Source organism: Petromyzon marinus, unplaced genomic scaffold, assembly GCF_048934315.1.
Source record: "Petromyzon marinus isolate PM22_M1 ecotype Great Lakes invasive population unplaced genomic scaffold, UKy_Petmar_22M1.pri1.0 PM_Scaffold_24, whole genome shotgun sequence".
Lineage (NCBI taxonomy): Eukaryota > Metazoa > Chordata > Hyperoartia > Petromyzontiformes > Petromyzontidae > Petromyzon > Petromyzon marinus.
The window spans coordinates 1,326,052-1,353,170 of record NW_027423213.1 but is presented as its reverse complement, the minus strand read 5'-3'; the positions used below and the strand labels follow the sequence as shown (position 1 = coordinate 1,353,170).

The 27,119-nt window shown below is 47.0% G+C and overlaps 1 protein-coding gene across 4 annotated transcripts in view; it reads left to right on the top strand.

The window, feature by feature from the left end:
* The first annotated feature begins 1,279 nt into the window (after positions 1-1,279).
* Positions 1,280-27,119, top strand: part of LOC142922982 (NACHT, LRR and PYD domains-containing protein 3-like) — a 32,998-nt gene continuing 7,158 nt past the window's right edge. The window contains exons 1-4 of one of the 4 annotated variants that reach the window (XM_076063917.1): positions 1,298-1,349; positions 2,237-2,332; positions 13,775-14,160; positions 17,887-19,561. In XM_076063917.1, the coding sequence (XP_075920032.1) occupies positions 13,797-14,160; positions 17,887-19,561 (2,039 nt within the window). In that variant the 5' untranslated portion in view covers positions 1,298-1,349; positions 2,237-2,332; positions 13,775-13,796. Of the gene's footprint in view, positions 1,350-2,236; positions 2,333-13,774; positions 14,161-17,886; positions 19,562-24,005; positions 24,241-27,119 lie in introns of those variants that run through there. The other 3 variants (XM_076063918.1, XR_012940451.1, XR_012940452.1) reach the window with 3 other exon arrangements.

The following is a 27,119-nucleotide window of genomic DNA, read 5'->3' as shown; positions in this document are numbered from 1 at the left end:
ACGCGTTGAGGCAGAACGAACTCTATAAACTATTTTTATTTTACCAGGTGAGACCCACTGAGCTATGTGGCTGTTTTCCAGAAGCGACCTTTCCACAAATGATAGATCAGCTAAATGGCTAATCACGTTAGAAATGTGTAGCACCAGCCACAAATACTCTAGACATGGGATCCCCTTTGACAGGGTCAGTGTCTACTTAGATTCACTCACTCCGCCTATTGTCATGCGGCATCCGCAGCTGCGTCGCGACACTTGGTAGAGTGCTGTCTTTGAGGCAGAGAGCTTTACAACCGTGTGCAGTGGTTAATTTGCTTAACAGCTTTACACCGAACTCCTTGCTTGTGGTAAAACATGTTTGCGACTTTGCTGATCGAGAACTATGCAGATTTAGATTTATAGTAACATGTACTTGGTGTGAGATGAACTTCCAAACAATTTCCTTTGCTCAACATCTTGCAATTAATGTCTTTTTAAATGGTCAGCTTAAGTGATTCCGTGATGGTTATGTAACTTGACCATTAAGATAATCTATGGAGCACAATTATTTCAGTATTATTTGTCGTAAGTAAACTTTAAACAGAACCCATATGTGATATTATATTGCCTGATTATTTTAATTTTTAATGTAGTCTACATGCTCTTCTGGGGATATTACCCCACATTTACCATTCATTGATGTTCCCTTTGACATTGGTAATTGGCATTGTCACACCATAGTAATTCATGGGCAATTATGTAATTCTCTCTGTGTCTATCTCTATCTGCATCTGTCTGTGTGGGTATCTCTCTCTGCCGGTGTGTTTTTCTCTATATGCGTCTCTCGTGTGTCTCTTTGTGTGTGCCTCTCTCTGTGTGTGGATCTCTCGGTGTCTGTGTCTCTCTTTCCTTTTCCACGATGTGGTGTTGTATTTACATGCAAATTCTACCTCTAGCCCTGCCCACTTACCCTTGGGCTGAGCTTATCTCAAGCCAATATAACTTTGTGTTTCAGCAGCTTTCTCGCTATATTTTTTCACCTGATGATGGTTGCTTGTGTTGCGATCGAAACGTCGTGATCTATTATTTTTTTCTACCTACGTGACTTTACCTAAAGAACCAAAGAGTATTGTGATTTTGATAGTGATCTTTGTGGTGGAGGTGGTGATATTGATGGTGGTGTTAACGATAGCGGTGATTTTGGTGGTTGTAATGGTGGTATTGATGGTGGTAATGGTGGTTGACTATTACCCCTCTCGTGTCCTTACTTCCACAACCAGGTTTAAGAATCTGCTGGTGTCTGTGCTGGAGGTGGACGTCGGATATCTGTGCGGTCTGGAGCGGTGGACAATAGACTCCTGCAGCTCATCCAGGTGGACGCACTGGGCAGGGGGCAAGATGGTTGTGGCCTTAGAGACCCACTTACTCCCACAGAGAGCCATAGACTCACTCACAGAGTACACTCACACAGAGAGCCAAAGTCTCACTGACACAGAGCCATAGGCTCACTCACATGGAGACACATAGACTCACTCACACAGAGAACCATTGATTAACTCATTGGTTTTTTCGGTAAAGTCACGTATGTAGAAATACCATAAAATTATATTAAAATAAATCAATCACGACGTTTCGACCGCAACACAAGCGATCTTCATCAGGTGTAAAAACAAATAGCACATAGGGTGACATCAGCGCAACACATAGAGAGCGTTAAACTGCACGGAGGTAAATACAACAAGAAGATGAGAGACGAGAATTCAAAAAACCGAAGAAAAATTTACGTGATGCAAAACCAGTCGGCCAACGACACAGTTAGACACCTGCCTGGCAGACCACGAATTTCAGAAGAGTGCTAAATTTCGTGTTCATCCTCTGGGTTGAACATACCAGCATAGACAGAGTGAACAAATACGAGGTATAAGATAGCAGAAATACATATACAGGGACACAAGAGGTAAGAAGAGGAAAGACGGACAGAGAAGCAAGAAAAAAGGGGCCGGAGGGATGAACAGACAGAGGCTTAAAATAAGTAGTAGAGGTGGGGGGAGGGGCGGAAGAAAGCAAGGGGCACCCCACCCACCCCACCCCACCCACCCATCCCCACCCATCCCCACCCATCCCCACCCCACCCACCCCACCCCACCCACCCCACCCCACCCCTCCCACCCCTCCCACCGATCCTCCCCCCAACCCTCCCCTCAACGCTCCTTTCACTCCTCCCGTCACCCCTCCACCCCTCTCCTTTCTGCTGCGTCAGGGCCAGAGGCTGAGAGCACGGGAGAGGAGGCTACACGGGGAACTGGGCCGCGTCAGGGGCGAGAGACGCGGGGCGACTCGACACTTCACAGCGTGGGTGAGTGTGGGGAGTTCGTGGTGCATGGGGGACGGTGGGTGGTGTGGTCCAGAATATAAACCACCTGTGTAGGATACACGGGGGATTTTTGATTGGTGCTTAAATGTGTGTGTGTGGAAAACGGTGTAGTGTGTGAGTGTGTGTGCGGTGGGGGGTAGGGAGGTAAATGTGTGTGTAATGCAAATTAGTATCTGGGGCGGTGTGTAAACATCACACATTGGGGAGACAAAGGCGGTCCGGCGTGGTTCTGACCACTTACCATTTCGTGTACTATGCCAGCCTTCATAGGAGCTCAATAACAGCACTTGCCCCACCAGTCTGTGGAGCTCCATGGGGGATGTTTGTGTTGGAGCTCGTGCTGTAGGTGTAGACGACGCACGACCGTGGATCCTCTGTAGGGAGCGCGCGTCTGCTGTGGGTCGCATGGAGCTGCACAAGCGGACACCGCCGCAGCGATTCCCATACCGAGTCACGAGATAGGCGCTGGGAAACACCACCATGGTGTGCTTGCCTTGTATGGTCAGTCGTGTGACTGATTATTATAATATATTAATTCACACCTGTGCACCGTGTCATGGCAGTTTCTCTGTTTTTCCTTCATTGCATTTTTATTTCAGAAATATTTCACCTGCAAAATAGATTGAGTTTGAATATCTCATGCGAAAGGGTGCCCAGGGCATGTGGGGTCGTCCAATTGCACAGTGTTTAGCGCACATCACTACACACCCATGGACTAAATCCAGAGGCGAGTGACAAATGAATCAGTTCTGCCCCCCTCGCTTCACCAACCCGCACTAGTCAGCGTGGTGAAATATGGTAAAAAATCAACACGACCGACAGGGCATAGGGTGCCCATTATCCAGAAGTGCTTTACTTTATGATCACATCCACATCTAATGTGGATTTGGTTATTTTTCTTTAGTTTTCTTTGTTGCATAAATACAACTTGACAAGATGTGTACTGCTTCATTCTGGTACATTTACTGTTTTTCAGTGCATTTCAGCACTGGGTGTGTTTGTTGGATTTATTGTTTGTCACGTGAGGTTAAACACTAACAAAATATTTTATGAACCAGGCAAAGTTCACTAAGCTATTAGATTTTTCATTAAACTGACAGATGCTGTAACCTGGTCCCTTGGGTACCCAGGCCTTCCTATAGTATAACTCCAGGAATCGGCAGATTTTTATTTTATTGTACCAAGTAAGGTCCACTGAGCTATATAGCTGTTTTTCAAAAGCAACCTGGCCACAAATCGTAGCTCAACGAAGTGGCTTATCACGTGGAAATTTGTAGCAGCCAAATACTGTAAACGCATATTTCTAAATGTGGAGGGAAAAAAACTCGAGGATCCAGAGAAAAACCCACGCCACCACGGGGAGAATATGCAAACTCCAAATATCCAGGCGTCGGGGTTGGAATCGAACCCACGACCTCCTGCATTCCAGGCGAAGGGGATAACTTGTTGCCACCACTGAGCCCCTTGTTAATCTGATGTGGTATACTGGTACAGCCCCTGGTGGCCTCGGTCACTTTACTGACCTTTGCACCATTGTGTAGTCGGTTCAATTGAGTCGCAGACATACTCTTTGGAGGCAACAAATTTATTTATACCAACACGAAGGGGTAACTTCCCTTTTACCAGATAACAACCTATGGTGGTGGACCACCAGGCTATCTGCGCTAACACTCTGGGATAGCTACAATGAGCAGGACTCCAGCTTGAGTCCTGCCCATGTGTTGGTGACTCTTCACGGACGTTGAATGTAGATCTTTCAGAAGACAACAGCAAAGCTGAACCCCGGTCCCTCTGGGGACCCGGTTTATATGCTCACCAGTCGTGGCCGGCTCTGCCCTTGGCCACGACTACCTTCTCGATTCCTATTGCAAGATCTCGCCCTGATACGTGACTACCCACTAGCCCCAACTTGGGGCCCCTGTGTAGACTTTACCCGTCATGTACCTTCCAGGGTCAACCAGAGTGCAATGGCCCACATTAACCTCATTCATGGTTGACACTTTCACACCCCTCCTATAGAGAACAGCACTGCACGCCACACGTGGTGCCACTCAGCGCCATGACTCAGCGCTCACCAAGCCCCACTAGGGCTGGTACTACACCCACATATATGGGGTGTCGGTGATGTAATTACATCGCACGCCGTGCCTCTCAGGCCGGCACTACACAGTGGCATTCCCGATGTCACTACATTACCCCCCCCCCCCCCATTCGTAGCATTCAGCCGTCCTGGCTGTCAACTCCCCCTTAAAACTAACCAAGTGAATAAGTTCTAGATTTGAAGCTTTCGTGACTGCAAGGATCCATACTCTTTGGTTCTATTCGGTAAAGTCACGTAGGTAAAAAATAAAACAACAAAAATCATGACGTTTCTTCCACAACACAAGTGGCCTTTATCAGGTGAAGGGGACCGTACTGTCATGAGGACAGCGTTGGAGTGAAGACAGTCCATCCCAGGTCGCGTCCTTTTAAGCTGTGTGGGAGGAAACAAAATGCTTTGACAAAGGAATTAGCATAAAATGACCGTAACGCACAAGAGGACCGGCACGGAGGGGGGGAGGGGGTGTGAATTGGAACGTAGAGGACCGGCACGGGGCGGGGGGGGAGTTTACAAATGTAGGTGTGAAGTGAAATAAGCTTCTATGAAAGTTTGGTATATCACTATTTGGATAAATACCATTGAAAATTAGTTTAATGTTTGGTATGATTTAGAACATCTTTCCAATGGTTGCTTAAGTGAATAAGGTGAAAAAAACGAGTAAAAGTGACTAAACGCTATGTGTGCCTCAATAACAATAACAAATAGCATATAAATAACCAAGCCCACCTATACAATATATACACTAGCTGCAAATGTACAGAACAACACGAGAAAATATAAAACGCGAATGCACGGAATCCCCTCCATCACCAACAACTCCCATCCTCACCGTGTAACAATACCCATAAGCACAACAAAGGCTAGGTTCAGCCAATAACCGATATGGCCTACTGAGTGTGACAAGCAACTGATGGTGTGGGAGTGTGTGTGCATGGGTGTCACAAAATCCGAAGAGTTTTTGAGCGAGTCCTCGTGGCTGGGCCTCCAGTGGAGGTGGGCTCACTCTCCCTGGAGGTCCCAGGGGGAATATGCAACTGTCCAGTCGAATCCGGCTCCTAACGAAGAGCAGTAGGCCGGGTCGACGGGTTCTCCTCTCTCGAATCAAGTGAAGACAGCGCAGGCGGCGGCTCGGGGGACATCAGGCGCGCGGCACCTGAGGGAGGAAGCACACGACTCCGCTGAGGACCAACCTCAACGTGCACACATGCCAGCTCGCCGGACACATCTGTCCCTGGGCGCCCACAGTGTGGAGATGGAACAAACTCACAGGGAGCAATAAAGGGCTTAGGGCAAGAGGAGTGTACAAATCAACTCCGCCGCCCCAAGCGGATCTGGACACACTGCGGTCGAATGACCCGAATCACATCAACCAGCCCTCTCCAGGGTTTGAGCAATTTGGGCGATGTACCCACCGGTACCTGTGGACAGTGCAACCAAGCTCTGTCCCCAGGTGCCCATTCATGTTTTTGAAGTACGGAAGCCCCTCAGCCATTCATTGGCCAATCGGCACGAATCAGAATTTACCCTGGAAGTCTCCCGCACTTCTGAAAGCTTTTGAAGGGTACAGCACACGGAGTCAGAGATTTAAGATTTAGCCTTGTTGGGTGCGGCTTGTAACTGAACATGAATCAGGGGGTCGTGTTCTCGCTGACCTGATGACTCAACATGGAGGTCAGAGTTCTGTGCAGCCACCTCAACCATACCATCCATCTGCGGATTGTGCGGTGACATGCGTACTTTCTTGGTTCACAACTAACGCACACCTCTTGCAATAATTTTGAAGAAAATGTTTTGCCCTGATTGTTCAGAAGACGTTCGGGAGCACTCTTGTCCATTATGTAGTGGGTAATAAACTGGAGGAAGCTTACTCTGAGGCAACACATTTATTATAACATTAACAGGTTATTACACAATGGGGTAATGGCCCCTTTCACCCGATACTCTATGGAGGTAGTCCCTCCAGACTAGCTTGCCTCTCACTGGCTATCACGACATCTATACTGCTGGGGCTTGAGTCTTCGCTTGAGTCTTCACTGGTTATCAGCTGGAGCTTTCACTGGTACAAGCTCGAGCCGACCCTAGCCAGGGGTTCGGCTCTGCCCATTGGGCTCTACTCTTCAGGGCTCCAGGATGCTCTTCAGTCTTCGGCCGGACAACAACTGCTGGGACCGCTCAGGGACCTGACTTATATATAGGCTCCTGGCTCACTCCGCCCCTGGCCACGCCTTCCTTCTAGGACCGTCTCCGAGGGTCTGGAGAATGACATCATCTCCCCAGCCCCCTTCCCGGGATCTGGGGTCCCGACCGTTGGTCACGATGCTCCCCCAGGGATTGCCTTGGCCAACGGCCCGTCATCATTAATCCAGCAGGTTCAGCCTCCCCTCTGCTCCCTACTGACACAAGCTAGTACTGCCGGCTATGATTAGTGGCGATCATGTTCAACCATGCCACTACAATTACATAGCCATTGAGGAATGCCTCAGTGATCTTTGCCGCCAACTGTTTGGGAAGCGGCCAGGCCACAGGCCATCATGAGAAATACTCGACTCCCACCAGAAAATATTTATTCCCACGAGCGGCTTCTACCGCGTGTACTGCACACACCCCTTCAACAAATTAGCAGCATCCTCAGCCATGCCAGGCCAGAAGAAATCTGACTTACGTGTGGCCAATGCTAGTTTATGCACACCCAAGTGCAACAGACGCTCGTGCACCGCCCAAATGACCTTACCCCGCAGGGCGGTGGGCACAACAATGTTGGAACATTGCATCTCTCCGTCCCAATGCATGAGCAATCCACCTCTGAGAATGAAAGAGGCGACACCCCATCGATCCTCGCCCCCATCAGTCTCTCTGACTCCGCATCGCAATTTAAGCAGGGAAGCGTCCTCAACCTGGAGGCGCCCCCATTCTTCGTGGTCCAATCCAATGACAGCATCACGCGCCACTGGATCCCCAGCTCCCTCAGATGTTACAACCTCGGCCGATGCCGTAAGGGTAGGGGGCGAGTGTTCGTTGCGCGGCTTACAGCGACCGGAGCCCGAAAAACTTGCGCAACTCTCGTTCGTGGGTAATCGCGAGAGGGCGTCCGCGTTCGTGTGATGGGAGCCTTTGCGATAGGTAACCTGAAAAGAGTAGTCACGGAGGACCTCCAACCAGCGTGAAAGTTCGCCAGATGGCTGGTCAACCTGCAGCGCGTACTGCAGCGCCGCGTGGTCCGAGCGCACCTCAAAGTCTCTCCCATACAAATATGGAAGATACTGTTGCAAGAAAAACACGATAGCTAACAGTTATCAGCATGTGACACAGTACTGCTGTTCAGCCGGAGACAGCACTCTGCTTCCTTATGCGATAACACTCTCGATGCCATTGACAACTAGAGACAGAACAGCTCCAATGCCAGTGTTACTAGCATCTGTATCAAGGACAAACGGCAAGGAAAAGTCGGGGTAGTGGAGGGGAGGGGCGTTCACCAAGCCATCTTGGAGTGCAACAAATGCGGCCTCCTCATGGGTGGTGCCGATGTCACAAGTCGAGGAGACTGAAGTGCTGTGACAAAAGGGCCATTGCCTGAATCGTCTCTTACTATAAACATTTCATTTCAAAGCGGTGTTATCGAAGAAGTTTTTTTGGAAGATAAATAACATCGCGATGGGGGGAGGGGGAGATAGCGGGATTGAGGGGGAGCGATTAGGGGGGTTATAGAGGTGGGTGTTGAGTAAAATAGTATCAGTGTCTTGTGCTTGAGCCTAGGGGCTATGCCAAGGGGCTAGGGCATTGAGAACACGGATTCGAATGAACGTCTCATCTTGCCACATGCTTTTTTTACTATCTCCATCAGTAACAAAATCAATCTACAAAGCAACGCTGCTTCTAAAATGGGTATAGTACTCTGAAGCATGTAAAAATGGTAATGTACTGTCAATCGTACTTTAACAGGAGCATTGTCTCTTTAAAGGTCACGGTTTTTGTTGTTGACATGAACTCTATTGGCTTCCACCTCCCTGTTCACAGAGATCGTCAATAGAGGCTGAAGTCTGTTACTCGCGCACAGTCAGTCGAGGGAGTGATAGCCCTCACTGTGCCCTTCAGCCCGTGGCGTTGCCTATGGGACTCATTGTCCCGTAACATCCCGAGTTCACAATGTCGATTAAAGCGACACCTTTGTTTAATAACGATCCATGAAATTAGTGGGACTTTATATAGTGTGACAGTCTTGTCTTTGGTAATACTGTACTCATGTTTGTTTCTGTTGCCTGGTTTTTAATTGGTAAAGCTGTGATCGTGTTTGATCCCTCCACTGGTATCCGATTAATTTCTGCATCAAGCACAATATCCCCTTTACTGTCTTCAAGTTCCACCATGGACACGCTCCTGCTTGCCTCTCCCATCATCTTATTCCCCTCCCAATGTTCTCCTATATCGTCCCTACCATCTCGCTTTACTCCCCTTCACTCATTCTCCGCCCAGCAACCAAGGCTTCCTGTTGGAACTTCTAATCAACCTTTACTCATTCGGAGGTCACTCATTCCCTTTTCTTTTGATGCAATTATTTGGACCTGTCACTTACCATCCACAGATTTCTCCTGTGATCATCACTTTATGTTCTCTCTTTAGAAATGTAGGCTGAATGTACACCTCCTTGTTCCCAATGATGATTGTATCTCACTGATGTGCACATCACCTTGACAGAGGCTCTTTTTAAAGGCACTCTAATTGATTATTTCTCATTTCACAGCCTCCACTACACTACTCAGCAGATTATACCCCACTTTGTTCGTCAAGACTTGCTTGAGGCAAATATAAGTATGGTCCAACAACTTCTATGACTAACACGGCACGAGTAAGACTGCCTGCAGTCCAACCAAAAAGGCTGCATCATTGAAAGCTGGTTTCAAGCCTGCCCTCCACGTGTGTTAAAAGATCTTACTCACCCATGTGATGATAGTTGAGTCTCTGGGTGTCAGCATTTCTGCTCTGATATTGCAAGTGTTGGATACTAGTGATTTCTTTCATTTTTCTTAGGGTACCTCTCACTTTATACTCAAATGGCTCAATGCAGAAGGTGTAGGGTCTTTGGTTGCTGTGGCTTGCATGAGCTCTTCAAAGGGATATGACGAAGAGCGATTCTGCATTTGGGAGCATAATTACTTCTAGCATGCTAGTTTTCGCCTTCAACTGCTGAGGAGCTTGCCACTGGCATTTGTAATTGCGCAGGAAATATTAAAGTAGGCTCCCCTGAGCTGACTGAAGTTTGCAAAGTCATCCTTTATTTGACTGAGAGTTATTATTCAACTGCTGCAGCTTTTCCATCAGGCCCCCTCTGTTCATGCCAGATCTGAGTTTTGCATTGCCTTCTTAGGCCCTTGTAGCAGTTTTTACGTTCGTTTTTCAATTAAACACCACGTTTAATCACTAATCCATTCATTTCCAATATTGCAACAGGTTGTTGGGCTGGTCTTGGCGGCGTTGTTTACATAATCTTGAAATTGTCCCAAACTGTTGGTTCCTCATTAGACAGGAGCGTGCATTACCACTGCCCACCTCCACATTACAACCATCCCCACCATAAGAATTATATCCAGTATGAGCTGGAGAAGCTTTTGTTGAACTTCGAGAGTACTACTAAGAAATGGGGTTTACGTTCATCCCCACATAAAACAAAGCACCTGCCTGGGTATTCTGTCATCGTATTCTCCCATCCCTCCACTCCCCATGAGCAGTGGGGCAGTTTTGGACAGAGCAGAACAATTTTCCATACCTGGAAAGGGTGCATGTGACTAGCTCCAGTTTGGCAGCAGAGGTCATGCTCCGAATCGGTTGAACATAATTATCTCAGCTGCGTAACACACTGTGAATGCTACATTGCCTGTCGCTCCATGTAAAGCTCTGGGTCTTCTCAGCCAGATATCCCCTCCCTTCTCTACATTTGAGAAATTTGGATCCCTTTTAAAGGGACATCCACACTGGTTTTGCATATTCAAGTTGTCTACGATCCACCGTGGACTTAACAAACTAGATTATGTGAGCAGCTTAGATCCTTGAATGATCTGGACAAATGCCCATCAGTGAGATACTAAGGCAGGTGAGGCAGCATTGGCTGGGTCATGTAGCCCAAATGCCCAGTCACTGTGTACCCAAACATCTTCTGTTTGTCCAGATATAAGGGGCTTATCGCTATAGGCAAGAGTTTGACTGCAGTGTAACAGAAGGATGGTGGAGCTGTTTGGGCTTGCCAACAGCTCGACCAGTGGTTTCAAGATCAGCGTCTCTGGAGGAGTTTTGTGAAGGATGTCCGCCTCCAGCAATAACGGAGGGCGGAGGAGTGATGCTCACAACAACGAGCGGAGTGCAGAATGAGTAAAATGCAGCAAGGTGGAACAGTAGGGAGCACAGGTGGTAGATCTGCCAGTCATCCCTGTCACTCAACCCATGACACCTTTATCTATCCTGTAACCTACTGCCCATGAGCCTTCGACAGTCCACATGACCTCAATGTGCACTTAGCCTGGCACAAACACTTTTTTGACGTCACCAATTTTGAGTGGCGAATGGCTTTTATTGTTATTGTGTTTATGTATCCACCCCTTCATGTGTCGTACTGGCCTTCTTAGGTGCTCGCTAGCAGAACTAATCCCAATAATGTAAAAAACGATATGGGAGATTTTTCTCATTTGTATCTTGTATGTTTGTGTACATCGCCTATGTGTGTTTGTGGCGAGCCATGCTGCACAACAAACTCAGCCACAGTTATCAATAGCACGTGATATCTACACTGGTTTTGGGTCCTCTAGGTTGTGTCTGCATTAAATGAGTGCCTGGTACAATGGGTAATCAGTATAACTTATGAGACAAACGTGGCCAGGTGTGGTGCTGGCCATTTCTACCCCACTTTGCGTGCAGGTCTTCAAAGGGGCTCACTAACAGCACTTGACCCACCAGTCTGTGGAGCTACATGGGGGATGTTTGTGTTGAAGCTCGTTCTGTCGGCGTAGAAGACGCTCGACAGTTTATCCTCTGTAGGGAGCACGCGTCTGCTGTGTGTAGCGTGGAGCTGCACGATAGTGAAACCAATAGAGTTGTTGCGCCTTGGGCGTAAACATCAATGTATGTCCATTTGCCAGGTGTTATTTTTTTCATTTCCTGTGGAGATGTGTGCTGTATGAGAGAAAAAGCGACTAAGCCCACGCCCTCACCCCCTTCTCCCTATTGCATTATCTCCTCGTACTATTTGACTACTCATAAAATCATACGTATATAGTGACACCCCAGGGATAAATTAATATTGCTTGTTATAGCACCTTCTTGTAGAAAGAACGCTGGTTAAGTCAGACCGGCCTGTATATGTACAGTATAGATATTTAGTTTGCAGCAATGCAATACACACAGCTCAATACACAAAGAGTTAAATGTATAAATATCTCATACTAAAGAATGGATTACTTGGGTTTACAAACATGATGTACAAAACTCGTTATAGTCTCATGCTCTGCATGCTGTTGTAAATGCACGTGGTGCATACTCACTGACCAGATGCTTCGTTATTATTGATACTAATAAAAAATGTTAAATTAAGAATTTTCTTCATCAATTTCTCACGTTAAACAAATATAGGGAGGCGTTCATCCAGCGGTAGAGAGACAATGGCTGCTGATGATGATGTAACGTGCCGCTAATTTTGAAGAATTCCTAAGAGACAGTGCAAGTGGAGATTCAAAGGCATAGGAAGGTGGTTGCACAGACACCTGGACCACTGCTGTCCTGTATAAGTGATTTATTTAACATAATGAACATTACAGTAACATTGACGTTGCCTCATGTGTGTACTTTAAGTTTTGGCTTCCCCACACAAACACACTACCTCCACAAAAGGTCATGTTTACTCATTTCTGTGAAGCGTATTCAAGTTTAATTTATTAGGTATAGCCCTGTGAGCCATGCGGCTCTTAAGTCGGGTGCAAACGCAACAAACAAAATATGAATCTACATTGCAGAAAACTATTGAACCACAACCAGACCAAAATAAAGCTACAAAAACAATGTAACAGCAGTAATCATAGGAACTGTGATTTTAAAATTAACAAACGATAAACATAACATGTACGACAAAACCTGCAGCCATAGCTGGCAGCACGACACTCCCAGTGTATGATGTGTGAGTGAGTCAGCAGCAGCGTGAGTGAGTGTATGATGTGCGAGTCAACGTATGATGTGCGAGTCAGCGTATGATGATCGAGTCAGTATTAGGTTGAGTGAGTACATGATGTGTGAGCCAGCGCATGATGAGTGAGTCAGTGTATGATGTGTGAGCGAGTCAGCGGCAGAGTGAGTGTATGATGTGCGAGTGAGCCAGCACACGATGAGTGAACCTGTGTATGATGAGTGAATGGGTCAGTGGTTGTTCGAGTGTATGATGTGTGAGTGAGTAAGCGCATGATGAGCGAGTCAGTGCATGATGTGTGAGCGAGTCAGTGCATGATGTGTGAGTGAGTCACTGCATGATGTGTGAGTGAGTCAGTGCATGGTGTGAATGAGTCAGTGTATGATGTATGAGAAAGTCAGTGTCGGCTCCCTCTGCCCGCGCTGTCGCCCCCCCCTCCCCCCGGCTCCGTCGCTCCCCCCCCCGGCTCCCCCGCCCCGTCGGCCTCCTGGCTCCATCGGCTCCCTCCGTCGGCTCCCCCGGCCCCCTCACAAATGGCCCCGCCAGCCGCTGCTGGGAGCGCGGTATGTGACGTCATACCACTGCTAGACAACCTCAGAGCACCCTCTACCCATACATTGAGAGCATGGGAGTGCCCACTACATAGGGACTACCCAAGATCAAACCTGGCTCCCACCCTCTAATCGTCACTCAACTAGAGGTGACGCTATCCCGATCATTGCACATTACAACGCAATTTGCCGTCTGCGTGGCATCACGATGGTCGAGGCAGTGAGCACGTGGTGTCACGCAGCTGCTTAATCTGCTAAACCTGTGTGGTGTTTTGAATTAGGTTTACATTTTACTTTTCTTTATCGTAGTGTTGTGTTCATGTGAATGTTCAAATGCTTGCACTGAAGAGTGTTTTGAGATGCCTAAAGTGTTTCGATGCAATTGTATGTATTTCTATATATTCCAATGACAATTTTTAAGCTTTCATTACAATTTAAATAACTCAATTTATTCACAATCAAATACCTAAAGTCACAATTGTACCTAACCGAGACCTCTCAGATTTTAGTAGCAACATTTTATTTTTATAATTATTATTCTTTCCCGTACCTGTCTAAAATTACACGACTATGCTTACAGGTGACACATGGTTTGTTTTCATTTTCTTCAGGTGACTCGATGCATTTGTCGTGATGGCATCAAAAGTTTCTGCATGTGAGAGCATTAAAACCAACAAAGTGAATCTGCAGAAATACCTCCAGGCGAAGTCTTCAGAAGTGCTTGACTATTCCTATCAAACAGGGATAGTCCTGGACAGTGTATATGCGTCCCTCAAAAGCGAGAATAACCCCATGGCACGAACACGGGACCTGGTTGACCTGGTGCTCAACAATGGAGAAGAAGTGTGCATGAGATTCCTTAAAGATGTGCTGGTGCCACTGAGATCCGAGATCCCTCTCTTGGGTCAGTGGATATCACAGCATGAGCAGCAGCTCAACGTGATGGGTGTCGATCTGAGCACAACTGCGGGTAAAGCCATCCCTGGAGCAGCTTCTCGTGAGTGATGCTAAACTTCACGTAACCACTCGCATGTCTCTGGCAAGTTTAAGCGAAGGAATTGCTTTGAACTGATATGAACTGTCATTTGATATTCGCAAACTGCACCACTCTTGCATAACAACATCCCTCTCAGGAGGAGGACATTCATATTCCATTCCATAGCAGGGTATGTACAAGGGATCAGAGATTTGGAGGAAAGGATGGATGGATAATGGAAATGTGTGTCAGTATCAAAACATTGCATCCACACTGTACCCCAACATTCCTGAATTTCTGTACTATCCTACACCTCCCTTTCCTTGCAAATGACTTAAACATGGTGATTTTCTCTCACCTCTTCAGACACAGGCATTTTATTTGAGCTGGAAGAATATAATGAGCTATGAAGCTCTCTTTCAAGTGTCAAGCCCAATATGTTTGGCCATGGCAGCAAACCCATCAGCTGCCTTGGTCTCCATGACTTGGTACAATCTGGATTCCACCAAGGCCATTTCGTTGAAACTGTTTCCCTATTGAGAGTGAATGACCACCTCTCTTAAATTATGGAAGCTGCTTCTAGTTCTTGACTTTTGGGCTGCTTTGGATACCACACACCACTCCATCCTATTGAATCGGCATGGCTACGCAGGCATCTCTCACACTTCCCCATTGCTTCTGCTTGCCCTCTAAAAGTGAGCCCTATTTTTGCAAGCAAGGACTGCCTTCTGTTCAGAAGTCCCAATTATATGGTGTTCCACGTGGCTCGGTTCTTGGCTATCTGCTCTTCTCAGTATAATGTCTCCTCCTTTGTGGACATTTTTTACTCCTAATTTTTTTATATTGACTAGCTATGACTGCTATTCTCTTTGGTTCTATTCAGTAAAGTCACGTAGGTAAAAAATAAAACAACAAAAATCACGACGTTTCGGCCACAACACAAGTGGCCTTCATCAGGTGAAGGGACCAGGCTGTCTCGAGGACAGCGCTGGAGTGAAACACAGCCACGCTCAGACCGCGACCTTTAAGCTGTGTGCGAGGAAACAAGGTGCCTTGACAAAGGAATTAGCATAAAAATTAGCATTTGATTGGCCGACTTAGCATGATGAACGGCGTAGAGGTGGTGTACATGCGGGTGCACATGCCGGTTGGCGCGGAGGGGGAGTTTACCTATTGATGGTGTGAAAAGGGAATTTTTAAGAGCTCATTGCATTTCGGACCAACACCACCTGACCCGTGAATTAAAACATGTACACCTGGCCCTCAAAAGGAATGGATACTCTGACCGTACCATCCGCCAAGCTGTTTCTCCCTCCATACAGAAACAACCACTTGATACTCCGGTGAAAACCATCACACTACCATATATAGCAGGCGTTACTAAAAAGATTTCCAAAATTCTAAACAAACACAAGATCCAGGTCCGGTTCAATACAGTACACAAAATTCGTGATCTGATCCCATCCGTGAAGGATGGCATTCCTGACTTACAGTACCCCGGGGTTTACAAATTGAGTTTTACCTGCGGTGCTTGCTATATCGGGGAGACAAAGCGACATGTCTCTGACCGAATTCGCGAGCACAAATCAGATTTGAAACACGGCAGAACGAATTATTCTGCCGTAGCTGATCACTGTTACAACGCTGTGGGTGATCACGATATAATTTTCTCCGATACCAAGGTTCTTTGCAAACCCACGGGTTTTTATCAGAAATTTGTTTACGAGGCAATTCAGATCTACAAACACAGACACAATTTCAACCGAGAAGATGGTTTCAAATTAAGCAACCATTGGAAAGATGTTGTAAATCGAACCAAACATTAAACTAATTTTCAATGGTACAGTATATTTTTCAAGTAGTGGTACCCCAAACTTTCGCAGCTCTTAAAAATTCCTTTTTCACACCATCAATAGGTAAACTCCCCCTCCCCCCCCACGCCAACCGGAATGTGCACCCGCATGTAAACCACCTCTACACCGTTCATCATGCTAAGTCGGCCAATCAAATGCTAATTTTTATGCTAATTCCTTTGTCAAGGCACCTTGTTCCCTTGCACACAGCTTAAAGGTCGCGGTCTGAGCGTGGCTGTGTTTCTCTCCAGCGCTGTCCTCGAGACAGCCTGGTCCCTTCACCTGATGAAGGCCGCTTGTGTTGTGGCCGAAACGTCGTGATTTTTGTTGTTTTATTTTTTACTAACGTGACTTTACCGAATAGAACCAGAATATGGATCCTTGCAGTCACGAAAGCTTTAAATCTAGAAATGACTGCTATTTCTAATGACACCCCGCCTTTTAATGCCATTGACTCATGAAACGGAACCTACTCTCTCCTCTTAACTCTTGAAAAATGTTGATACTCCTACTGATACTCCTGCTGTTATGGAGTGACTCATGCAGCAAGCTATGGCTGCAAAGTTTGGTAGTACATGTTATGTGTATCTTTTATTGTAAAATTTAAATTAGTTCCTATGATCACTGTTACATTGCTTTTATAGCTTTATTTTAGTGATTTCTAAAACGTTTTGGTTTAGCCATATTTATTTGTTGTAGTACAGAGTTAGACTGATAACTTTAATCTAAATTGTCTTATGGTTGTAATTGTTTGGCTTGCATCCCACTGGGATGTTTGCACACAGCATTGATATACGGTGCTTTTTCCGGAAGACTGCTGTTTTTTCCTGGATTTTTCTGTTTGCGCGTAGTCACTTTAAGATGTTTCTTGTTCCTGGTTTTGTTTGTTGCAGTTGCACCCGATTCAAGAGCCGAATGGCTCACAGGGCTATACAAAATAAATGAAACTGAAACTGGATTGGTTATACTTCACTCCAGATTCAACGTCAAATTTGTAGACCTCGTCATTTGTAAAAAAGTCCACGGGAGATAATGACTCCGAATATATGATTCCCGAGAAATTAAAATAAGATCAGATACAGAGGGATCAGGCTACTCATGGTCACCATTGCCCAAGTGGTGAGAGACTGGGTTCAATGTTTCCTTGGAAAGCTGATGGAAGTTGTTGAGCAAATTTGTCATTGGAAATCGACACTCTCCACAATGTAGTGGCTGCCACAGTGTTTGCTGATGATGCAGTAGCCAGATTAGTTGAAGTTCAAGTGAACCTACGATGTATCACGTGGGATGCTACGAGTGTTGTGATTCATGTGTCTGTTCTTGTGGAAGTGACAGCACTTCATCTTCTCTGCTGCTAGGACCGTGGCTGGTGTACTGCACTCCACCAGTGTAGCCCCCGTGCTACGTGATGTAGGCCAGCTTGAGATGGGAGAGGAAACACAGCCCCAATACCAGTGAAATATAAAAAAAAAAATCAACATCCTAGACAAAAAAAAAATCGATAATTGTAGGATAAGGCAAGCAGTGCATTTTACACACAGATTGATAGAATTAGGTTGTGATGATGCTGATGTACACGGTAATGCTAAATGTGGTACTATCTTTTTCACAGGCAAAACAAACAAGACACATGGTGGTAGCATTTTTGTTATGATAAAACATATTTTTTTACAAAAGGTACAGTGTTTATAAAAATTGCATTTGGAGAATACACATCGTGAAAACTTCCACACAATAATTCATGATGTACATGATGTTGCTGCATTATCCATGGTGAATGAATTCGCTACGCTTTTTTTACATAGTTTATTTTAAACATATTTGTCTGCTATAGGAATATGTTTTTTATTGTAAGTGAAACTGATCTGCTCGTTAAATTATTTGTGTCATTTAGATAAGCCTGGTGATGATTTCAGAGAATTATTGCTGAAGCTGACATCATTAACACGAAACTACGACGCACGACCTGGAGAACCTGCAGTGTTTTTGCTGGAGAGGATGGTGAAGCCAATTCTGGTTCCCTACTACCGCCATCAAGAAACCAAGGAGCACGAGTTACTAGCGAGAGGCAAGCAGCACGAGGAGCTGATGAAGAGAGCACAGAGAGAAGGGATTACTTACAAGAAGCTCTTTGATCACATTGGAAAAAAAACACACCCCCGACTGGTTATTGTAGTGGGGACTCCAGGCAGCGGTAAAACCATGTTGAGCAAATTCATTGTGCACAGCTTGCTGTCAGGTGAGAAAGTATTTGCACGACGCTTTGAGCACATCGTGCTCATAAGGTTCAGGGAGATAAATGATATTGGAGAGGTGTCACTGGCAGAGCTGTTTTCTAAGCTGCACTCATGTTTGGGAAACAAAGCGGATGAGGTTTTCGCAAACCAAGAGAGAACCCATTTTGTTATGGACGGGTTGGACGAGTTTGGAAAGCGCCTTGACTATGCCAATGCGTGCACCGATCCACGTAAGACGGCAACAGTAGAAGCCATCATTGCTGCCCTAGTGAATGGAAATCTCTTGCCCAAGGCCTCGGTCTTGATAACGACCAGACCCATTGCCATGGAACAACTGAGTCAAGTGAATGTTGATCGAGCTGTTGAAATCACTGGGTTTTCCAACAAAGATAAAATAGCATTTTTTAACAAATTTTACCAAGATAGGAGTCTAGCAGAAAGGGCACTCAAGCTCCTGCAGGAAAATGAAACAGTGAATACATTGTCCCAGAACCCTTCATTCTGCCATATAGCAGCCATTACACTGAAGGAACATTTACAAAAGTCTGAACATTCTGAGATTATCCTCAAATCAATGACCGACCTCTTCACACAATACGTGTTTGGGCTCATAGTACACCATGGACGTGGCAGCTGCTGTGCCAAGGAAATTGTATCGTCTCTTGGCAATATGGCTCTGAAGGGGGTTCAGCAAAACATCCAGATGTTCAGCCAAAAAGATCTAGAAGAGTTTGTTGTTAGTTCTTCTGAACTAGGAAGTACATTCATCAACAAAGTGTTCACATGTGAGGGCATTAAACAAGGGAGTTGTTATTCATTTTCACACTTGACAATGCAGGAATTCTTTGCAGCGATAGCTCTGCATCTGTCACATTCAACATGGCCAGTGAATGACGTCATCAAGGCTATTAAGGACAGCAAAGATGGGAGGTTTGATGTGTTTCAGAGGTTTTTTTGTGGACTGGCATCAAGCACTCCATGGAAGTTCTTTGAGGGTATCTTGGATCCTCCATCTGCAGATTATCAAAAGGAAATAATCGAGTGGCTCAATCGCAGCATGAAGAATCGGATGGTTGACAAACACAGGCTCAACAGTCTCCTGCACTGCGTGCACGAGCTGCACGACCGCAAGTCCCTGAGTGATGTCACTCGGTCCATGACTGAGATAGACCTGTCATTCACAAGGCTGTCCCTGCCAGACTGCGCTGCCATCTCCTGGATCCTGCTGCAGCGAGAAGAACCTGTGGAGACACTCAACCTGTTCGGCTGTGGCATCGGCACCGAGGAAATGAAGAGGCTTCAGCGTGGACTGCACAGATGTAAACATCTAGTGTAAGACTGGCACACCTTGCATTCACTACTTCACAAATTGTGTGTGCATAATTGTGCGTGATATCAACTCAGTTTCAATTGAGCACCAGGTGCAGTGTGTAAAACATCGCTACTCGGGAGACAAAAGCAGCCGGGCGTGATACTGGCCACCCACTCCATCATATGCCATGCCGGCTTTCATAGGTGCTCCCTAACGGCACTTTCCCCAGCAGTCTGTTAAGGCTATACGGCAGATCTTTGTCTATAAGAATCCTCACTTATTAACTGTGCATACAGTACAATGTAACTCCATTCTCACGTAAACACTCGGTCTTGCGTAGCCCAAGCATGAACACAAATTTTGACAAATTCTTCCCCTTGCCACTGCCATCATTGTCCTCACTCACTTCACTCCTCTCCCCGCACGCCACGCTCACCCCTCCCTTGATACCTCCCATTAACCCCCAATCTGCTCCTGCCTTCACTTTTTCCATAACCCATCCCCCACCCTTGCCCATACCTTCACTCTCCAGCCGCATACCCACTCCCACTCATCCACTGAGGGATGAGGTTCGGTGAGTGAGTGCGTGCCTGCTTGAGTTGGTGGGTGACTTGGTGGGTGGATCGATGAGTGAATATGTGGAGTTAAGTGAGGATGTGAGTGGCGTGTAAGTGGGTTGGTGAATGAGTGAATTAGTGTGTGAGTGGGTTGGTGAATGAGTGAATTAGTGTGAGTGGGTAAGTAAATGTACAGTGAGTAGGTGGGTCCACAGTGAATGCTGCACTCACTGTACGTTAAAGTACAAAAGGAAAAAAAAGTTATGCATATTCATGGATGCTGTAAAGTTTTCCATCATCTTCAGCAACATTTAATTAGCGATAATGATAGCCCTCACACTATATGCAGGGAGTGAGGTGACCTTAGGCCATACTGAGAAAATGTAGCCCTGATTGCGACTGCGGTGGAGAGTGAGGGTAACGGTTTGATCCACGTGTCCGATTCAAGCCCCTGGTTCACAGTGGATCATGGTCAGTGATTGTGCTCACCACTACAGAGACAGCTAATTGGTAATGGGTGTTAATCTTAGTTGTAAAGCATTAAAGAGACAATGATCCCCCAAGTAGCCCATATAAACTGGTGGGGAAAGTGAAGCCAGTGACAGGGAACAAGCACACACTATTACACTGCACTTTAGAGCACAAAGACAATCTCCCCGTGGAGCCTGCATACACTTTTGAGGCAAGTGCTGATCGCACTTCCCTGACCAGCACCGTCCTTGGCTGTCTTTCTCTCCCCATTGCTGATGTTGACACACCACCAGGTACTCATTTAAGGCAGAGTCACCCTACGGGAGTTCCAGGACCAGAATTTTTTTCATCACTCACCACTGATGCTGTTTACGGATATTGAACCCAGGTCACTTCGTTTGTAATGTAATGTGCCAACGACTTTCCCACCATTCCCCTAAACGCATATAAATACACAATCAAAGACACTCGTATATACACACAGACATGTACACACACAAACGTACACATAGTGTACATATAAACTCACACACTCCTACACATGTACAAGTACAGCCTTTGGTCAGTCTACTGCTGGATAAGGCACTCCCACACCATGCAGGTCTTGGGGGTTATTTGACCAGACATCACCAATCTTGTCAGTGTGGGTTGGTGTAGAGCATAGAGATGAATGTTGTTCCATTGCCATAACGCAGCTCCGCAGGCTACAACAACTGTTGTTATACATGTTAGTCTTGGGTAGAAGCACCATCCAGCCTCGAGCCTATTTAGATTTTCAGATTTATTAGACCTTACATGTGTAGTGTTCGATTTCACTCGGACAACTTTTGTCTTTCTTTGAACACCGTTTTATTTACAACTCTCAGCATGTCCTCAATATTTTACAGTATCCATGTCGCCACGGCTCGCTCGTTGTGCTTCACTCGACTCGCTCGCCACCTTTGTCTCTCCACTCCCCCACGATTACTTCGCTTACTCAGCCGCTAACTTCTTCATCTCTGCTCTCCTATATCACCGTCACTATGCTCTCTCCACTGCTAACTGCTTCGTCTCTGTTCAGCTTCGCTATCGCTACGCTCTCTCCACTGCTGGCTGCTTCTCTTCTTCAGCTCCGCTATCGCTACGCTCTCTCCACTGCTGGCTGCTTCTCTTCTTCAGCTCCGCTATCGCTACGCTGTTTCCAAGCTCTGTCTCCAACTCTGTCTCCCAAACTCTGTCTCTCCAACTCTCTGTCTCCAAGCTCTCCACACTTCAATTCCCCGCTGTTCACTCCAAGCTCTCCAACTTCAACAACCTTGCTCCAATTGCCGACCCCCCAATTTATCCCCACTCTCATTACTCCCCAATTAATTAGTCCGTGTCCCAACGACGCTCCGCATCGTTCGAACCTGTTTCTCCTCCAGACCTTTAGGTGCCACTCTAGCCTTGGCAACAGCTCCAGCCAATCACAGCCGTCCTTGGTTCACCCAGCTTAATTGCCCTAATATAACCTGCACTGTATTTGCCTTCGCTATAGGCTGACCCAACATAACCCGTAGTGTCTGTGTTATCATGTAATCACGCTGAACACATCTTTGAATTCAAAGGGAAACCCATGGAGACGCGACCGCTGCACAGGCGTTAGTTCAGGGTTTTGCATATATAGATCTCGCAACCAGTCCGGATCATCTCCATCACCCGGCAACATCTCACTCTGTCCCGTTGCCAAACACGCCTCCCCTTCCGGACCCGGTGCTGCCGTTGCATGCGCCAACGTTGTACCCTCCAGAATGACGACCGATTCGTGTCCCACGTTTACAATTTGTATTAAAGGGTCGCAATTTGCCGGTACAATAGTCAAAGCCCCTACCAAAGTGGGCATCCGTGATACAGCATTTGAGGGCGTCAGCAATGTACCCTCCTGTTGCTCGCCGAAAGGCAACTGTTTTTTAAAGCGCAGCGGCACAAGCATCTGCGTGCCAGGCGGAACGCGAACGGTGCGGCTCACCACGGCCTGCACCACGGCATTCGCAACCGCAAGCTTAAAAGACGTTCCCAAAAATTTTAGACATTTTTCCGATGGCAATTCCAAACACTCCTTTCTCTATAGAAATTCTAAGTGGCATCCTTTGCAAATAATCCGTTCCCAACAAACACGGTACCGCCAAGGCCTTGGAAACCAAAATATTCCCCGTAACGCTCACTTCGCCAATTTGATTCGTCGCGACCATACAACCCATAATACCGAGACTGCCACCATTTGCTACTATGCACGGCCCATCAACCGGTTCTAGGGCCTGGGGCAAAGTTGGCAATAAGCAAAAAGTTTGTAACGAGATAAGGGTCGCAGAAGCCCCCGTGTCAACAATAACTCTGACCATCACCCCTTGAATAAGTGCCATCACATCCGACGACCCCGGCGCAGCTCCCAAAACACGATGCACCAACGCGCCCCACACGTCCTGACCGTGCGCAACATACGAATGAGATGTGAATGGGTGAGATGACGCAGATTGGTGATGTGGAAAGAGCGGCCGTGTATTGAATGTATCGCGACTCACCCGGAATCCTCGGTCCTGGGAGAATCCTCGGTTGTAGCTGGTCGGCGCCCTTGGAAGGCCGCCCCTGCGCCACCAGCAGTCGCGGGCAACATGTCCTCTCCGTCCGCACTCGTAGTACATCCATACACCGCGGGGCGAAGCAGCATGCCCGCGGGTGGCACCCCGGCCGCCGCTGCAATCGGCGGTGCCTCGCCCACCGCCACCGCGCTCTCGGACGCGGCAGCGCTCAGCAACAGCAGCTGCGCACCCACCACCGCTGGCTCATCGCGGAGGTCCAGGTTGACTTTGATGTTCCTGGCGATCTGTAGAGACATGTCATCGTCGTTGTTGCTGTCAGGAAGCGAAAGGACGACTCGTAGCTCCTTGGCCAACTGCAAAAGCTTCTCCTGCAGCAAGGAATCCAGGGCCTCCTGGTCCATCGCCAGGTATGCTACTTGAGCGAGGGCCAACAGCGCGCTGCGGAATGCAAGAGGGGATTCCGTGTCCTCCCGCTTCCTTTGCTGGAATCTACGTTTGGCGACCGACCGCGGCTCGTACACCTTGCTCATTGCCGCGAATGCCCCATCCAGTGTTGACCTGACGGTGGCAGGGAATCCATTAAATGTCGCCAAGGTATCATCATCGAGGGCCGTCGGCAGTGCCCGCAGAGCGGCACCCTCAGTCCACTCCAGAGATTGATAAGCTGCTCGGAACCGTCTTGTAAATGCCGTCCAATCCCCAACTTTGGCCTCGAACCGCTGCACATGAAGTCGCCGTGCTGTTCCCGATGGTGGTGCTTCATCGTCGTCGGATTTCTCCAATCGCTCCGACCCCGCGGCAACATCTGCTGGTCGACTTGACACCGTCGGTTGCATCTGGTCCGATGTCACAAAGCGGTTAAACGCCTCCATCAATGTCGCCATCCTGGCCTCCCACTGGGCCATGAGGACTCTCCAATCACTCGACGGTGCGGGGGTCTCGGCCTCGCTCGAACCGCTGTCTCATTCTCTAGACTCTCGTTCAACCAGGCCCTCCGGAGGAGTATCGGCCACTTGGCAGGACACGGGCAAGCACGTCCTCGTCGTTGCTGTCGTCGGATGAGTCCACCGGCACGTTCTTCTTCTTGGCCGCCTTCCTTGACATCTCGGCATGGTTCGTAGTCACTCTGACACGAAATGTAGTGTTCGATTTCACTCGGACAACTTTTGTCTTTCTTCGAACACCGCTTTATTTACAACTTTCAGCATGTCCTCAATATTTTACAGTATCCATGTCGTCACGGCTCGCTCACCGTGCTTCACTCGACTCGCTCGCCACCTTTGTCTCTCCACTCCCCATGATTACTTCGCTTACTCCGTCGCTAACTTCTTTGTCTCCGCTCTCCGCTATCACCGTCGCTATGCTCACTCCACTGCTAATTGCTTTGTCTCTGTTCACCGCTATCACCATCACTATGCTCTCTCCACTGCTAACTGCTTCGTCTCTGTTCAGCTTCGCTATCGCTATGCTCTCTCCACTGCTGGCTGCTTCTCTTCTTCAGCTCCGCCATCGCTACGCTCTCTCCACTGCTGGCTGCTTCTCTTCTTCAGCTCTGCTATCGCTATGCTGTTTCCATGCTCCATCTCCAACTCTGTCTCTCAAACTCTGTCTCTCCACTCTCTGTCTCCAAGCTCTCCACACTTCAATTCCCTGCTGTTGACTCCAACTTCAATTCCCCGCTGTTCACTCCAAGCTCTCCAACTTCAACAACCTCGCTCCAATTGCCGACCCCCCAATTTATCCCCGCTCTCATTACTCCCCAATTAATTAGTCCGCGTCCCAACCACGCTCCTCGTCGTTCGCACCTGCTTCTCCTCCAGACCTTTAGGCGCGACTCTAGACTTGGCAACAGCTCCAGCCAATCACAGCCGTCCTTGGCTCACCCAGCTTAATTGCCCTAATATAACCTGCACTGTATTTGCCTTCGCTACAGGCTGACCCAACATAACCCGTACTGTCTGTGTTATGTAATCACGCTGTTTCCACTATGCACCTTCCTACTCCACTACACATGTACACTAATATACACACTCTCATATATGAATATACACACACTCACTCACATGTACACACTTTACACACCCCTGTTTGAGTCTGCAGTTTTAATGTGACAGTATTTTTTTACATGAAAATGAATGCAAGGAATCTTCATATAATAAGGATTCACATTCATGAGGCGCAATTCATCCAGTGATATGAGTGCGCCATGGACAAATTAGTGAATATACGCATGTATGTGCGTTATTTACTTTCGTTACTGTGTGTGTATGTAGGTGTGTAGACGAGGAGTAGTAGTGTCGTGATTAGCGCTACGCTACGCTATGAACCCGGCGTCCCGGGTTCGATTCCCGCTCACGACCAACACCGGTGACGATTATCTGAACCGGACCTGGGCCTCCCTCTAGGTCGACTCAGCCTCAAATGAGGACCTGGTGCGGTGTGTAAACATTGCCACTAAGGATACAAAGGCGGTCGGGGTGGTGTAGGTCACTGTTGTATATGTTGGTTGTGAAAATTTTGATGAAAATAATACAAATTAAATGAAATTTGGAATTTGCGTAATTATCCGCAATTATGTTAGGTGATGCAATTATGCGCATAAATTATGCTAATTCGAGATATAATCATATTCATTAATGCTCGTGTGTGTGATTATGCTATTGCAATCCGTTATTATGATTAGGCCCCGCCTCGCTGACGAGGGTCGGATTATCAATCGGAATAATACAATTCTTCGTATGAAGTTATACAGGTGCTGTGAGCATGCCAGAGTCAGCTCGGCTTCCTTGTTTAACTTCGTATTATCGATCGGTATAATACAATTATTCTCGTTTTAACATTTACTGAGTGTATTAGTGTGTTTATGTCAGGTCTCCAAATTGAGATCTCAACGCAGAATACAGTTCTTATAAATAAGATTATTACGCACGAAATCAGGAAGGACACACGCAACCACTTCTGCGTTAATCAATTTTATTCTAAACAAAACTTTAACATAAGGATATGCGAACTCTCAAGCTCGGAATTTTCAACACAGCATCAACACAGTAAACATCAACGATTGCGTTGTTTCACTTTGACAACTGCACATATCATTAATTCCACTGCGTAACGCGAGCTTAATTGGTGATAGGGAGAGTCGTTAAAACATGCAGGCACGCTATTCTACACAAAAACCTTAACACTCTAATATGGAAATTTTTGTACTTGAAATTGTCAGCATAGTACTACAGGCAATGTTCATTTCATTGATCCATCTCTTCAACCCTCAATAATCACGTTGTTAATTGGGTAACGGAACAATTGATTGCTTCCTCTGGGTACCACGAGCATATGGAAAATACGAATAAAAAGTCCTTAGTAGTTCATCCGACGCTATTCATGCGAAAAGGCAGTCAAAACAATTATTATTCTCAAAGGCAAAAGTATACGTCAATGGATTCATCGGCAAGATTATGCCATTAAAAGAAAACGAACGACTGAGATACTTCTAAATGACCGTATCCACGTAACTCAATAGGCAGCAATGTTCTTCACGATCAGCACCTTGGAATGTCACTCTTCTTGATTGTCCCGATATGCGTGTTGTGTGTCTTTGTGAAACAGACGCAGGGTGATGCGTCGTGAGGGTGAGAGTGTGGGGGGAGGGTTATACGAACTGCTTTGTTCTCTTGCTCGGGGCGTCGGCTTGGCTGCTCGTGCTGGCAGATACGGTCTCTTTCCACTGATGTAGTAGCTGCGCCGCACGTGCTCTCTGTGGAGATGCTCGAACGCGCTCTTTGCTGGTTCGCTGACTCTTTTGCTTCCATTGCTGGATGAGCCAAGTCAGCACACGCTTGGCTGCTGGCAGCTGGCACTCAATGTAGAATAAAAGTCTTTTAGCGATATTTCTTTCAGCTCTGAACTCACACTCGGTGGCACATCGCTACTCTGCCAGCCTCGCATCCTCGGTTGATCGCGGGGCCCCCTTGGAGCCTGCCGCTCGCCACCCT